A 14,745-nucleotide genomic window follows, 5' to 3' on the forward strand; every position below is an offset into this window, starting at 1 on the left:
TGAAGAATCTAATTGAATTTTCTCTAAGTCTTACCTATTAATATATGAGTAATGCTACAAATACAAATTATTTTACAACATTTTTACAAATTGCTGATGTGGCTTTAATAACTTTCAAATAATCATTAATAAATATAAATATGATGTTAGTGGTGAACTTATATTAGAATTAATAAGAATTTGTTACATCAATAGTTTGTAAAAATGTTATAAAATAATTTATGACTATAACATTACTTTTAATATATATAATATTAATGGTAACTTATAAAATATTGAACCTCTTCTCTAACCTGTTAAAAAAGAAAAATAAAATAATACATACATAATATTAATCAAACCCCCTTTTTCTAACTTCTTATTTTTTTTATATATATATATATATATATAAAATAAAATTTTAAAAAATTATTAAAATCCCTAACGGCGCGGAACATTCCAGTCTCGTTAGGGTTTATAGTCATCGAACAAATTTTCCAGTTCCCATTTCCGGCAACTCATTGCCGTTCAACTTGCAAACGTATTTCCAGCTAAAACCCTCAAAACGATACGACACCGTCTTCATTGGAAGTCGAAGCGAGAATGAGCAAGAGGCCCCCACCTGACCCCGTGGCGGTTCTAAGAGGCCACCGCGCTTCTGTCATGGACGCTTCTTTTCATATTTCCAAGCCTTTACTCTTCACTGGGTACTCTTTTTTTTCTTTTTCTTTTTAAAAATAAATTCAAATCTTATTTTATTTTCATCCATCAAATTCGATTCTCTTAATTAATTAATTTTTATTTTTAATAAATGGAATTTATATTTGTTAGTTCTGCGGATGGTGAGTTGCGAATTTGGGACACGGTCCAGCACCGAACACTATCATCTGCATGGTACTCGCATCGTTTCAGCATTTTTGTTTTTTTGTTTTTGTTGTTCTTGTTGTTGTTTTAAACGTTATTGGCTTGTTGGGAATTGATTTTTTTTTGTTTTTGTTTTTGTCTACTCTGAGTGTAGGGTGCATAGTGCGGCACACGGGATTACTTGTGTTGCAAGTAGTCCTTTGATCGGAGCAAACAAAGTTATCAGGTGCTGCTTGGTTTTTTTATTTTATTTTATTTTTTTTCTAATGTTTCTTTTGATACAAGCGTTGTGATTATTGTAATGTTTTAATTGGGCATGTAGCCAGGGAAGGGATGGAACTGTTAAGTGTTGGGATATTGAAGACGGAGGATTGTCTCGGTAAGCAACTAATTGTAGTGCCTTTTTTCAAATTGGAGTATGGTTATGAATTATGGCAAGATTTTGAATTTCTAAGCATAACTTGTGCATGTGCTTTGCTACGAAGAGAGTGTAGGTAGTGAGTGAATGTGGTGCATAAAAGAATTGTTAAAAGTTTCAAACATCTGAACATGTTTAGATGCACCTCACAAGGCGCTTTCTCTGAATGCCGGGGCATTAGGAAAAGTCAGTAGTTACAAGAGCATGTTTAGCACCTATTTTGTGAGTGTAAGGTTGTTTTGTTAATTATTATAGAGGACTTGGAGGGGTGCTGCTGGGGGGGGGGGGGAGCTGTCATCATTTACATGGAATGGACGGAAACTTATTTGTTGATCACATTTTCTTGTCTTTATGACCCAAGTTGAGAGGATGATTGCCACTGATCATCAGATTTGGGTCTTTCCAAAAATATAGCTATTGGAAATTTTAAAAGCATGTCTTGTCCATAGGCAGACCTGATCTTATTTGATGTTTGCCAGTCAATATGTTTCCTTTATTGAATTTACTGCTCTTATTATCCCCAGTAATACATCATTAAAACTGGGTTGAGCTCTGGTCCCAGAATTATATTGCATGAGTTTTATTGATTAGCTGGTGTGTCAAGCTTCATTGTGGCATTTGTCTCATCAGACTTCCTCTAGCTGTGAGTGTGATTTGTCTTTCCTCGTAAGGATTAGTTCTTAGTACTAGCTATGGGTTTTTTTTTTTTTAAAATAATATTTTAAATGTAAGTATTAGCCATGAGTTTTGTAGTGAAATATTACCTTGAGGCTGAATAACTCGTTGTTATTTTTATTTTTTCCTCTCTCTCTCTCTCTCTCTCTCTCCCCTTTACAGGAATCCCTCGCTTACAGTCAAGACAAACACTTATCACTTTTGCAAGCTTTCCCTGGTGAAGAAGCCTTCTGCTTGTGCACCGCAAGCTGAAGGTCTAAAGTATTGTCACGAAAGGGAGGTTAGGGAAACTGCTGACTCAGAAAGTCTGGAAGATAGTGGGGGAAAGGCTGGAGGAAGTCTACCAGAGTTTTCACACACTGTTACAGGTTTGTTCAAATTGATGAATTTGTGCATCTACTTTATACTTTTTTCCCTTGGTGTCAGGACTCATCAAAAACTCATCTACTAATAAATGTTCTAGAATTGAAGTTTGGTTCAAGATATCTATATTCAAGTTGCAATATTGCTTTAGTCTGGATTTTAAATCTGATATGGTTAGTATACTAATTACCCTGATGCAATTGTAAGTTCCTATCTGCAACAGCTATTCTTTTTTGTATCATGCTGCCCTAGGGAAAAAGAGAGATGAAATTTTGTGTACTAATTAAAAAAAAGAAGAAGAAGAAGAAGAAGAAGAAGAAGATTTGTGCTAGAGCTCACCCTAGCACTGATACTTGGAGGTGCTGCCCTAGAGGCTCATCCCTTGATATCCTACACATTTGTGCTTTTCATCATTCTGCCTCATCTGTCATATTGGTTTCGTGGTGGTACCATACTTGTTTCTGTGTTTATTGCTTCAGGATACTATTGAAATTTATGGATTAATCAAATTTCTTTTTACCCAGAAGATATGCATGCTGAAGGACCAAAATATGTGGCTATAGCAGGAGAGCAATCACATGAGGTCAATATCCAACTTTTGATTGTTTTGTTTATTCATCTATATAATTTTTGGTGCCTATCACTTATTTTTATGTGGATTATATCTGAAGGTTGAAATTTGGGATCTCAATACTGCAGAAAGGTTTGCACGGCTACCTCAAAATCGTGTTGGTGGCTCCCCAAATGTTTCTGCCAATGAGAAAGGTCTGTATCTGAGTTGAATTTACGTCTTTTAACTTATTGGTATTATCTATATTATTATTTGGGCAACGTCATGCTTCACAAAGTTATATTTTAAATTTGCTGAACAGTTCCATCATATACATTCATTCATCAGTTTGATTTTTAAAATCTACTGGACAAATATTTCTGAATTCCTTGACTTGAATACAACATATCGTTTGTGGGGGTCTTCTAGAGGTTTTGTTTGCTGAAGAAACCTGAGCCTAGACTTCTGTATAGTGATGCCATTCCAGAACCCTGACTTTTGTTTTTGGTGGTGTGGGGGAGGGAATAGGAATTAATCTGCACTTAAAAAATGAAGTAAGGGTGTTTTTAAGCAAAATTCTTCTACTTTGATCACATAGTTCCTGAGGTGTTAAGATAGTTTGGAATAGCTTGTGTCATTATTTCATTCAATTTTTGAGTATCATATTTCTTTAAGCCTGTTTTGGGCTCACTTATTGTTTCTTGCTTGATCGTTAAATTTTCATATTTTCCTTTGTAAAATTTAATACATTTTCCATTTCACATGGGTAAATACATATTGCCTTTCATACATTTTCCATGGAACATGGGTAAATACTCATTGCCTTCAATTATTTTAATTATTGGGCTAAGCAATGATCTCCATCACTTGGCCCTTTATTCTTCAGTAAAGAACCTCTCTGTCTCTCTCTCTCTCTCCCCCCTTCTTTTCAAATGCTTAACTTTGACATGTAACAATTATTACTTGGAAGGGATGTGCATGGCAGTTCAAGCATTTTTACCATCCAAATCACAGGGATTCCTAAATGTCTTGGCTGGGTATATCCTTCTTATCTTTATTATTCATCTTCTATTATGAATGCAGCTAAGCATTTTATCAGTTTAGCAACTCTATAAGGTGTGTTGTGGCAGTTACGAAGATGGTTCCATGCTTTGGTGGGATATACGGCATTTGGGAGTTCCTCTAACTTCTGTAAAGTTCCATTCAGAGCCAGGTATGGGATCCTGTATTTAGAGATAACCAACATATTCTTCCTATTTTTTTTCCCCTTGAAAGCAAGTTGTGATCCATTTTGTATCCTGTATACAGTTTTTAGCATATCCATTGATGAATGGTGTAGTGGGGGTATCTCAGGAGCTGCAGATGACAAAATCGTGATGTATAGTTTGGATCATTCCATGGTAAACACACTTGTTCATAAATTCATCATACTTGTTTTTAATCTTCATCTCTTACCAATAAAGAAAAGGTAACAGTTGAGGGAATGTTTGGCAATCTCTTAGCACCATCGCTCCCTTGATGGGCCCATGCTGGTTATTGATAACCATTTGTATTGCATCTTCATCTTTTGTGTTCCATTTTGCTTTAGCTGCTAAATTCCCCCTATCGATTAACAAAGGTTATGAATTCAAAACCAGGCTACATTTTTTCATTCATTAGATCTCAGAGTTTGGGAGATGTTCCACCTAGTGCAACTACTGGCTGGTGAATTTGTCAATCACATCATCAAAACTACGTTCATAAGAAAATCGCTTTAGAGGCCTCTTGGATTGCCCATTCATGAAATAAGGTGCAGGAGTTCTCTGCATCCGTAGAGGAGGCTCATCCATGATTGATAATTGGAATTTGGGTACTTGACTGGATGGCCCACCACTGATCTTGGCTTTCTTCATTGCATTCATGAATTCCTTGTTTGATTCTTAGGGCTTCTTTCGATCTGCTTGACATCATTTCCCTCTACTCCAAGTATTCCAAAGTATGTTCCTCCTTTTGTTTTGTGGCTCTTCAGGTGAATTATTGATTGAGATTGAGGGCAATGCGCCTTCCCCATTGATCACCATGACTTGTCCTATTGCTTCGGGGGATTTCAGATAATCCCCCTTAGTTTTGAGTAAGGGAACCCATTCTAAAACGTTCTTCTTCCTCTTTTGCTTTTCCCCATGTTACTAATCTTAATGAAGGGGTAGGCAATCGGTCAAAGTTATTCCCAAGTCAGAATTCCGGCAAACACCAAGAAGTATCCATTCTTAGCACAAAGAAACTGCTGATTTTAGAGAATCTTGACCATGTTTTTCTTCAATAGTTAATTGATCTTGTTGGGTTTGTCATGAAACGGTTGCCAATATTATGTTAGTTTGTGTCAGTTTAAAGAGTGTATCCCCCCCTGCCCTCCCTCGTCTCTCCTCTTCACCTCTTATGGCCCATTTGGATTGAGGGGGGAGGGAAAGGGAGTAATATAGAGTTGGCTAAAAATAGGCTAATTTTGGGCCAACTCTACTCTACTCCCCCTCCCTCCCCCTCAATTTAATCGGACCATTAGTCCCCTGTATCTTGACACCATATAATTAAGCTGTTCTTTTTCTTTACCACTCTCTTACTCCTTTCTTCTTTTTAAATTTTTCCTCCTTTTCCATTCCACTGTCTGGTGCTCATATTTGGATTATGATCTTGGACCTTGAGGGTATTTAATTTGTCAATATAGAATGTTAAATTGGTAGAACTTCCATCAGTTTTCAACTTAGTTCTAAGCTTTAAAGATCAATGCTGTAAAATATTTTTGTGTTGTACATAGAGTTCTACATCATTGATAGCTGGTAAACTTTAAATAAGCTGATTTAAAATTCAAACATCTATTGGGAATGATAACAATCATATCAAACAGTGGCTACAAAATAATCAACTAGCAGAAAATGACTAGTGAGTTGTTTGAGAGCATATCTGGTTTGGATAATGCAAACGTCACCAGTTTAATGTTCCATTATTTTCTGTTTCTTTAGCAGCTTTATTATTTATTTCATTTTGGTGACTTTGTGGATATATATTTATATTTAATGATGATTTACCTTTTTGCTGCCTCCAGCCTCCTGCTATTTGAAATAACTGTTCTTATGTCATGTCATGCCTTGTATAATGTAGGGTTCTTGTGTGGTCAAGAAAGAAATTAATTTGGAACGACCTGGAATAGCAGGCACCTCAATTAGACCAGATTGCAAAATTGCTGCTACTGCTGGCTGGGACCACAGGTTGCTAACAATTTTTTTTCCCTGAAAGATTATAGGATTTTCATGTACAATTCTTGCATAGTTTCAGTTACTCTACTGTAAAATATGAATACTAGTCAGTTCTCACACAAATATCAGCTAATATGTTAATAATAATTTGTTGCATATAGAGTTGTAGTCAGTGAAGGGTTTACCTATGTGAAATTCTCTTCTCATTTAATGGGTTATGCTAGCAAATTAGTTGTGGGGCATTTTTCATCCAATAAGAAATGGTTTTCATCAATTCAGTTGACTGTCTGGATTATCGAACAATCATATTTGTCATTACTATCTAAATATTTAATTTTTTATGATCTTAACAATGGATTTATTTCTTCTTTGGTTAGTTTGATGAATTTTGATTTGTTTTTAATCTCAACTGAGTCCCTAAAAGGGTTCCTCAAAATCTGCTTTTGACAGCGAATTTTGAAATCTTTAATTTATTTTATTTTTTGATAATTCAGTATTTCATTGAACAAAGAACAAAGTTTACAACCCCTGACTCAGCTAGCTCCAAGGCTGGAAGCCAGCAAATCCAAACCAATGGAACACAAGTGAAGAGTCTAAACAAACTCAACTGCAGACACAAGTTCACATACTGCACTACTGAACAACTACCAGAGCCCAGCCCATCCCTTACATCAAGTGATAAAACATACAAAGTCATCTAAGTATACCCCAATTTGCACAAAAGAATTTTTTTTTTTTTTTAAAGGATGGAGTTGTCCCGCTGCTTTCCTTCATTCTTCCCCTTATATCTCTTTTGATATACTTAAGGATTTTCTCCTGTCTCAACCTTGCCACCATAGATTCTGTTATTTCTTTGAATCCACAAGTGGTAAATTGTTGCCCACCAAGACAGTTTGCAAAGAATGACTCTTGGACTTGTTCCTTTCAAGTATTCTGTTGCCCAACTTACCTGGTCCCCCCAGTTTTAAGGAATTCCAGTAACTAGATATGCTGCTGTAATCTTCTTGTGAGTAGATATGCAGAGTTTCACCATGAAAACTTCAACTACGTGGATGATGGGATTCTCATAAATTGTCTAAAAACTTTGTCAATGAAATTGAACAAACTTCTTTTTGAGAAATATTCATCTGTTTAAGTGATCTAGCTCAAACCATGAAAATTTGCATAAGCCTTTGAAAACCCAGAAAACAATAATCCCACTTTGGAGCCTAAAACAGGAGTTGGCTCAGTCCAGGTCCATTATTGAGTAGTTAAAAGAACAAAAAAAAATTATATTTTTGATATTCACATTTTTTTGCATTTCGTCATTTGTTTTGCTATCAAACTGAGACTCAATGTGATTTTTGTATTATGCAATTCATTTATTAAAAGTAGGCTTTTAAAGTGGTATCTGTTCACTTGTTTGCAGAGTAAGCATATATAATTACCGCAAAGGAAATGCTCTAGCAATATTGAAATATCACCATGCTACGGTATGTCATTTCATATTTGTATTATAACATATACAATATTATTATTTTTTTCCTTAAAATTTTAAACTTCGTATCTCTATTTGCTTATTAGAAAGTTTAAATCAGTTGTTGTGGCTTGTATTTTATTTCTTGATATTCAGGGCTTTGATGGAAAATGGATAATTTTATGATTCGGATGTTGTTTTTAAATTTCATCCTTTTATATCAGGGCCAACAAGCTCTAGTTAAATGGAACTTCCTCTTTTTATAAATACGGGTGGATAGTGAGGTTGTGGGTTCATGACCCACTGGGTACATGTGTGTGTGTGTGTCTCTTTCTTATATAGGTTTTCAATTTTAATGTAAACTTGGTTGAATTACTTTTAATTCCAGATATACTGATTAGTTGGTAGAAGTTCTTGAAAAGTCAGTTTTCTTTTTTATTTTCCCTTTTCTAGTTTATGAGCTCCATTTCAAGTGGAGCTCTTCTCTTCCCGACAAATCTGTATTCATACTTGACAAGTTCTACATAGGCTGTCTATCTGCCACCAACCTTGCTTGGACTAATCACCTAATAAATTAGGCACAAGGGATTTTTAGGTCAAGAGCCTCTTGGCCCAATGGCACGTCTGACTCCTACCATGGGGATGAGCTTGGGTTCAAAGCCCACCTAGGGCAAAGTCCCTCATCTTACCTTTACCAAAAGAAAAAATAAAGGCTTTTTAGCTTAAAATTTAAGGCCAACACAAGCATCCCACCTTGCTGCTTGGTTAATTTATCATTGGCACATTGTTTCTGATTTGATGGCCCTAGCACATTGTTGTGATCACCCTTATAAAAATGTATCACTTGTCCTTTTTACAGTGTAACGCGGTTTCATTCTCAACTGATTGTAAGCTAATGGCCTCTGCATCGGAAGACACGACTGTTGCTCTATGGGAACTTTATCCTCCTCGCACTTAATATTTACTGGTATCGAGCGACAAAACATTTGTACAGTACTGCTGAGGATATGGATTTCTTCTTTTGTCTCACTGCTTTGGGGAAAATTTTAACTAAAGACAATCTCAAGAAGAGGGGATAATTTTCATGGATTGTGTTGTATATGTAAGAACCATGGGGTGTGAGTTGCACATTTGTTCCTTCATTGCAATATAACTAGAGAAATGTGGTCATTAGTCTTTTGCTTATTTGTTAGTTAGGGAATGTCTAATTTAACAGTGGATATTTAGCAAAAAGAGGAATAATAGTGAATATCAAATATGGAAGGCTATACTGCTATATTTGTTGAGGTTCATATGGAGAGAGAAATATATGTTTCGAGGGGAAAGAGCTACCTTTGACGAAGCTGAAAATTTTATTTATGAATACTATATGTGGAGTTCGGCTTCAATTTCTCTGTCTCAAACATAGTTTTTTTTGGATAAATATGAATAACTCATCGTGTTCTTTCTTTCTTTTTCCCTAATTTTTAAAAAATTCCACTTGAAACCATGATTTTTTTTAAATCGTTTCAGTTATATTTCCTTATTAAGTTATTAACGGAAGCTCTATCACCAAAGTCTCAAAAAATTAAAGTAGTACATTTTCTTTTATATTATTGTCACTTTTAATGACATTAGTGAAATATTTTTGTCAATACATGTTTTTCAGCAAATACATTGTTGGTTTATATTCTCCTTATACCCTCTATACTTACAAAACATTAAGATAATAAGAGATCAATAACTATATTATCTATAATTTCATGTTTTATCTACTTAATTATGTTTTACACAAAAGTATGAGTTAAAAAATTGGAATCATTGGATGGTCAATAACATTTTATTTATACAAAATTGGAAGTATGTCTTAAGAACTTAAAGAACTCGTAATTCGAGCGTGGAAATTTGTAAATATTAAACAAATTAAACACTGTTAAATTGCATGACATTGAGAAGAAATTACATAAGTATACCTTCTTTAATATATACTCGGTATAATATTAAAAATGCACACTTATTGGTTTCAAAAAAAAAAATGCACACTTATTGGATTAGTTTGTGATTGTGTTTAATTAATATGATGTGAAATAGTTTCTCAAAAAAGAAAAGAAAAGATGTGAAATAGATAATTGGATAAGAGTTTTATAATCAGTTCGGATCATAGAATTTAAATTCTGATAAATATCAACCAATTATGACTTATCTATAATTCCCCTACTCTTAAGTCTTATCCAATTGTTTTCAACACTATTATTAAAAAGATTTTATTTCGGTTTATTTGATTATTTTTTTCTTGAAAGTTTATGTGATTTGTTTTTCAATGCTGAATTCCTCTACAAGATTCTTTTTGTTGATAATTGCTTTCTTATTATTTAGTTTGCCTTCATTTTCTATCAATATCAATCTTTCATATGATGGAAGGTCACTTAAGATATCTGTATGTTTATTTATCTATTTATAATCTATATACCATATAACAAAATTTGAGCCTAAAATTCATGTTTGTATCAAGTGGATATCGCGAAAATGTCAAGAGCCTTATAACTAAACTGGGTAACATCTTCTAGTGTTTTAAATGTAAACATCCAGAAATTTAAATCTCTTCATACTCAACTATGGAACTATCAAAAAAAAAAAAAAAGGTGGATACTATAGGTTCGTTTAGATAGAACTTATTTTGTTGAAACTAAAAACACTGTAGCAAAATAATTTTTAAATGTGTGAATAGTACCGTGAGACTTATTTTTAATGAAAAAGTTACTAAAAAATGAGATTTGTGGGTTTCATAAACAGTGCATGGAACTCACTGATGTGCTGAAAAGTCAAATATTATGACTACTATTTATGAACAGTGCATGAATAGTAGTTGTAATAGTGTTATTTGCTCCTGAAACGCGTGCCAAAAAAAAGAAAAAAAAATGAGTATAACGTGCAAACGCGCAAACTTGGACGTAAAAACGTGTATCCAAACGGATACTATATCTAAAGATTAAAATTGTGTTTAGTACATCAATTGCATTGAACACATGTTGGCATCCCAAAGTGTCCGGAGCACAATATACCGGACACAAGCCGTGTTCCCCTAACTAATTACTACATGTATTGTTTTTAACAATGAATTTACAATTAACTTTATATTAACAGTTTTTTTAATACACGGCTTTTTGTTCAACCTAATCATTATTTCTCAATAAAATTATATATTTTATAAACTCATGACCAAAAGTACACACAACCCATACCCACGGACATTTAACAATAATAAAAAGTGTAATAACAGATAAGATTTGAAGTCCAATCTGTTTGGCCAAAGGCTGACATAACACGCGGTTTCAAACCACAGCTTGGCAAAATTCTTAAAGCCTGACATGGAGACAAAACGTGACCTATAAGGAAGCTAGGCAATTCATAGCTAAGAAAGAATACTTCAAACAAAGCCATAATTAAAGAGATAATAGTCACCTCATGTTCAATAAAGCTTAGCTGAAGTTTGACCAAAAAACTAATAATTTTTCACTTCTCGTTAACATTTTAAAGTTCTTCTCTGACAATAAAGGGCTTAAAGGAAGGGTTTAGCAGCACAAAGTTTCTGAATTGTCGTTACCTAACTCTCTTATTATTAGAGATTACCATCCATTTGGAATTGGATGCATCCACACGAAAAGTTTTATGATGTTTACTTCATGACTACTTAAATCCTTGTCTTTTTTATCACGTTTACTGCAAGATTTCAAAAGGAAAAAGAATGCATTTGAAAAAGACTTATCGATAATTATGGTTAATATAATAATATTAATAAATAATAAGAAGTTTTAGAAGAGATATGTTATCTGGGAAAAAAAATTGCAACCTTGAAATGGGAATGAAACTAGGAGGATTCATAAGAATAACGAACACAGGCGCAATTACAAACGGTAACATAAGTAATTTCTAAAAAATTATAATATAAAATGGTTAGTAGACTCCATTATGACATGACCCATGTATAATATCCAAAATGAAGTATTTGTGGTTCTTAGCCTAAGATATGTTTGTTCAAGCTTTAAATGCTAACTTTTTGTCATCCATATAAGTTATGTATATCAATCATATATATATATATAGAGAGAGAGAGAGAGAGAGAGAGGTATAATTTTTTTTAAGTCACGTGAAAAGTTGTAATATACATTTGGTATTTGAGTAGTCAAAGGAAACCAAAAATAACATTACTTCTATAAAGTACATAATTTTCAATGAGCCAATGAAAATAGTTAACTTCATTCACGCTCCTAGAAGTGATCTACTTACTCAAAAAAGTGATTTTCTACTGTTTTAGCAGTTTATAGAATTCTCATCGAAGATACTATAAGTGCCAAAATGTTATTTTTAGCATCTAAAACCATAAAATGCTGCTCCATCAAATATGCTATATTTTAAAAAAATTTCCATCTTGCTACAGTGCGCTCTCATTTTTTAGAGCACACTGTAGCAAGGCGTTATCATTTTTTAAATATTTTTCTTTCTCTCTCTTCAGACTATCACTCTTACTTTCACTCTCACTCTCTCATTCTCGTTCTCTCTCATCTCTCTTTCTCAGATTCTCCCTCTTGTGGGTCTAATGGGTCTCGATGACTACAAGTGGGTCGTGGGTCAAATGGTGGAGGGTTCGACAGTGGTGGCTTCGATGGTGGTTGGGGTTGGTTGAGACCGTGGGTTGAGGCCATGGGTTTGTGTCATGGGTTGAAGTTGGTTGAGGCCGTGGGTTTGTGCCATGGGTTGAGGTTGGTTGTGCCGATGGGTTGAGGCCATGGGTTGTGGGTTTGTGGTGGTTGGGTTGCTGGGGTGGTGGTCATCGGAGAGGTTGGGGTGGGTTTTGGTTGCGGTTTTATGGTGGCTTCAGATCGGGGTTGAGGTTCAGATCGGGGTTGTTGGGGTGGTAGGTTTTGGCTGCGGTTTTGTGGTAGGTTTTGGCTGCAGTTTGTGCCATGGGTTTTTATTTTTATTTTTATTTTTTATTTTGGTGGTTGGGGATTGAGGTTGTGGTTGGTGGTGGTGGCTGTGGCTGTGGCCATGGTTAGAGGTGATGAGCTTGAAAAGCTCAAGCCATGGAGGTTTTGAGAGTAGAATATCAGGGAGAGGGAGAAACTTCTAGACCGGGTTGAGAAAGATGGAGAGATAGTGGGAGAGAGAGACAGGGGGAGAGTGAGAAATAATTAAAAAAATGAATAAAAAATAATAAAGAAAGAATATTTAAATGAAGTGTTAAAAATACAGAAGTTTTGATGCAAGGGATATTGTAAAGTGGTGTGTTATATGTTATAAAGTTGATTTTTGAGATGGTAAACGCTAAATTTGTTAGAAGTTTTGATGGGAATGCTCTTAGTAAGCAAGGTGTTTAGTTTAGTTTTTTCTAGGAACTCTTTTTTATTAATCCACTTTCACTTGGACTAAATCAGAAAATAAATAAATCAATTATTCCAAACACACATTTATATGGGAATAATGTCCTACTTGTACAATGTTCTCCTCACGTAGGAGTCTTTTCTCTCGACTAGTGCAAGACTTCTCCCTCCCTTAGGCAATTAAGGGCTTGCTTTTTATTTTGGTTCTAGGATTCTTTGCGGCTGGACATGGCTGAGGATGTGATCAATGGGTTGGAAAATATGAGGTTGACGACAGAAGAGGAAGAAGTGATTATGATATCGAATGAAGGTCGGAAGGAGGAAATTGAGGGTTGCTCTTTGAGTCTGATTGGCAAGTTTCTTACTTGCAAGCCATTCAACAAACGTGCAGCCCATAACACGTTGAGACAAGCTTGGGGTTTGGAGAAGGATATACAAATTGTGGAGGTTGGCTCTAATCTTTTTCAATTTAAGTTCAGTAGAGAATTTGATATGGACAGAGTTCTCAGAGGGGGTCCCTGGTTGTTTGACAATCAAATGCTTTTGCTTTGTAGATGGCACAAGGGTATGACGGCTGCAAATGTCAAGTTTGACTCGGTGGCTCTTTGGGTTCAGATTTGGGGGGTGCCTTTTGATATGTCATCACCTAAGGTAGCGTCTGAGATTGGCCGTTGTTTGGGGGAAGTGGTGGAGGTAGAAAAAAGAAGGAGTTTGGAAACTCAGAACTTTGTTTATGCGGGTCAAGGTGGCAGTTCCATTATCTAAACCACTTCGACGGGGAGGCTTCATAAGGGGATCAGATGGGCAGCGAAGCTGGGTGGATTACAGATATGAACGTCTTCCTTTGTTCTGCTATTACTGTGGTTTATTGGGTCATGATCTCAAACACTGCGCTAAATACTTTGCACGTAGTAGGAATGGGGAAGAGGTTGTCTGCTAGTATGGAGAGTGGTTAAAGTCCACAGGTGGACACTCTCATTCACCACCAAGAAAGAGTTCAACCACGAGTTCGCAACCACTAAACGTTGAAGGGTCTGATGCACAAGGCGTGATTTACAGTTCGAAGACACCGACGACGGAGAATAGATCCACAAAGGGAAACCCTACTGAGGAGGATATTCATGCATTAGGAAAGAACTTAAAAACAGGGATATCCACGGGACAGTTATGGAAAGCATGAGATCACTCTACTAGGTGAATAATACAGAGGAGCAAAATTTAAACGGGGATAACGTTTCACATGACGTGGCTTCATAACATGTGGACGTGATGATGCCATTACCATTTGGAGGGCATGTGGGAAGGAAGGAGCAGGCTGGGCCTCATGTTTTAAAATTAAAACATACTTGGACGAAGGTGACACAGATGGATGTTGGGCCGAGGAAAAAAATACATGAAACAAGCCCACCTAAGTTGGGGAAGAGAGGGATGGAGGAAGCTTATTTTGAGTAGGATACAGAGATTGAAAGGAAGGGAGGGAAACGTGGGAAATACCAAGAAGATATTTTAAAGAATGAAGTGGCGGGGGTGCAGGAGCACCCTTGTCGACCACAATGAGGCTCCTAAGTTGGAACTGTTAAGGGCTTGGGAACTCTTAGATAGTTTGTAGCCTTCACAAGTTGGTGAAGGATAAAGCTCCCAATGCGTGTTTTTTGATGGAAACATGTCTAGATAGAAAGGGTTTTGATTATCATTGTAAAGAATTACCGTATCCGAACAAGTTTATAATAAAGAAGCCATATGGGGGAGGTGGTTTGGCTCTCATTTGGAAGGCAGATGTACAGGTGGAAGTTATAAATTTTACAGACCACCATATTCTTGCGAGGGTGGTGAAGAAAGATGGTTTTGCA

General features: G+C 35.5%; 2 protein-coding genes across 3 annotated transcripts; both read left to right on the forward strand.

The window, feature by feature from the left end:
* The first annotated feature begins 419 nt into the window (after positions 1 to 419).
* LOC115974447 (protein DECREASED SIZE EXCLUSION LIMIT 1) lies at positions 420 to 8,923 on the forward strand. Of its 2 annotated transcripts, none has more exons than XM_031094820.1 (13): positions 420 to 686; positions 811 to 873; positions 998 to 1,069; positions 1,166 to 1,222; positions 2,099 to 2,304; positions 2,824 to 2,882; positions 2,971 to 3,064; positions 3,820 to 3,886; positions 3,980 to 4,062; positions 4,158 to 4,249; positions 5,985 to 6,091; positions 7,488 to 7,551; positions 8,395 to 8,923. In XM_031094820.1, exons 1-13 carry the CDS (start codon positions 583 to 585, stop codon positions 8,491 to 8,493), a joined length of 1,167 nt encoding a protein of 388 aa, XP_030950680.1. In that variant the 5' UTR covers positions 420 to 582; the 3' UTR covers positions 8,494 to 8,923. The 2 variants fall into 2 exon arrangements, with proteins under 2 accessions (XP_030950680.1, XP_030950681.1); XM_031094821.1 differs by having other exon boundaries at positions 2,827 to 2,882.
* A 4,200-nt stretch (positions 8,924 to 13,123) lies between these two features.
* LOC115959230 lies at positions 13,124 to 13,660 on the forward strand. The gene has a single exon (XM_031077567.1). It carries the CDS (start codon positions 13,124 to 13,126, stop codon positions 13,658 to 13,660), a length of 537 nt encoding a protein of 178 aa, XP_030933427.1.
* Positions 13,661 to 14,745: the final 1,085 nt, after the last annotated feature.

This window comes from Quercus lobata, chromosome 2, assembly GCF_001633185.2.
Source record: "Quercus lobata isolate SW786 chromosome 2, ValleyOak3.0 Primary Assembly, whole genome shotgun sequence".
In the NCBI taxonomy this organism is placed as follows: domain Eukaryota; kingdom Viridiplantae; phylum Streptophyta; class Magnoliopsida; order Fagales; family Fagaceae; genus Quercus; species Quercus lobata.

Excerpts from the sequence above, each read along its gene's own strand:
- LOC115974447 (XM_031094820.1), top strand. The coding sequence starts at position 583 with ATGAGCAAGAGGCCCCCACCTGACCCCGTGGCGGTTCTAAGAGGCCAC. Across the intron at positions 1,223-2,098 it reads GAAGACGGAGGATTGTCTCG|GAATCCCTCGCTTACAGTCA; the intron begins GTAAGCAACTAA and ends TCCCCTTTACAG. Across the intron at positions 4,063-4,157 it reads AAAGTTCCATTCAGAGCCAG|TTTTTAGCATATCCATTGAT; the intron begins GTATGGGATCCT and ends TCCTGTATACAG.
- LOC115959230 (XM_031077567.1), top strand. The coding sequence starts at position 13,124 with ATGGCTGAGGATGTGATCAATGGGTTGGAAAATATGAGGTTGACGACA.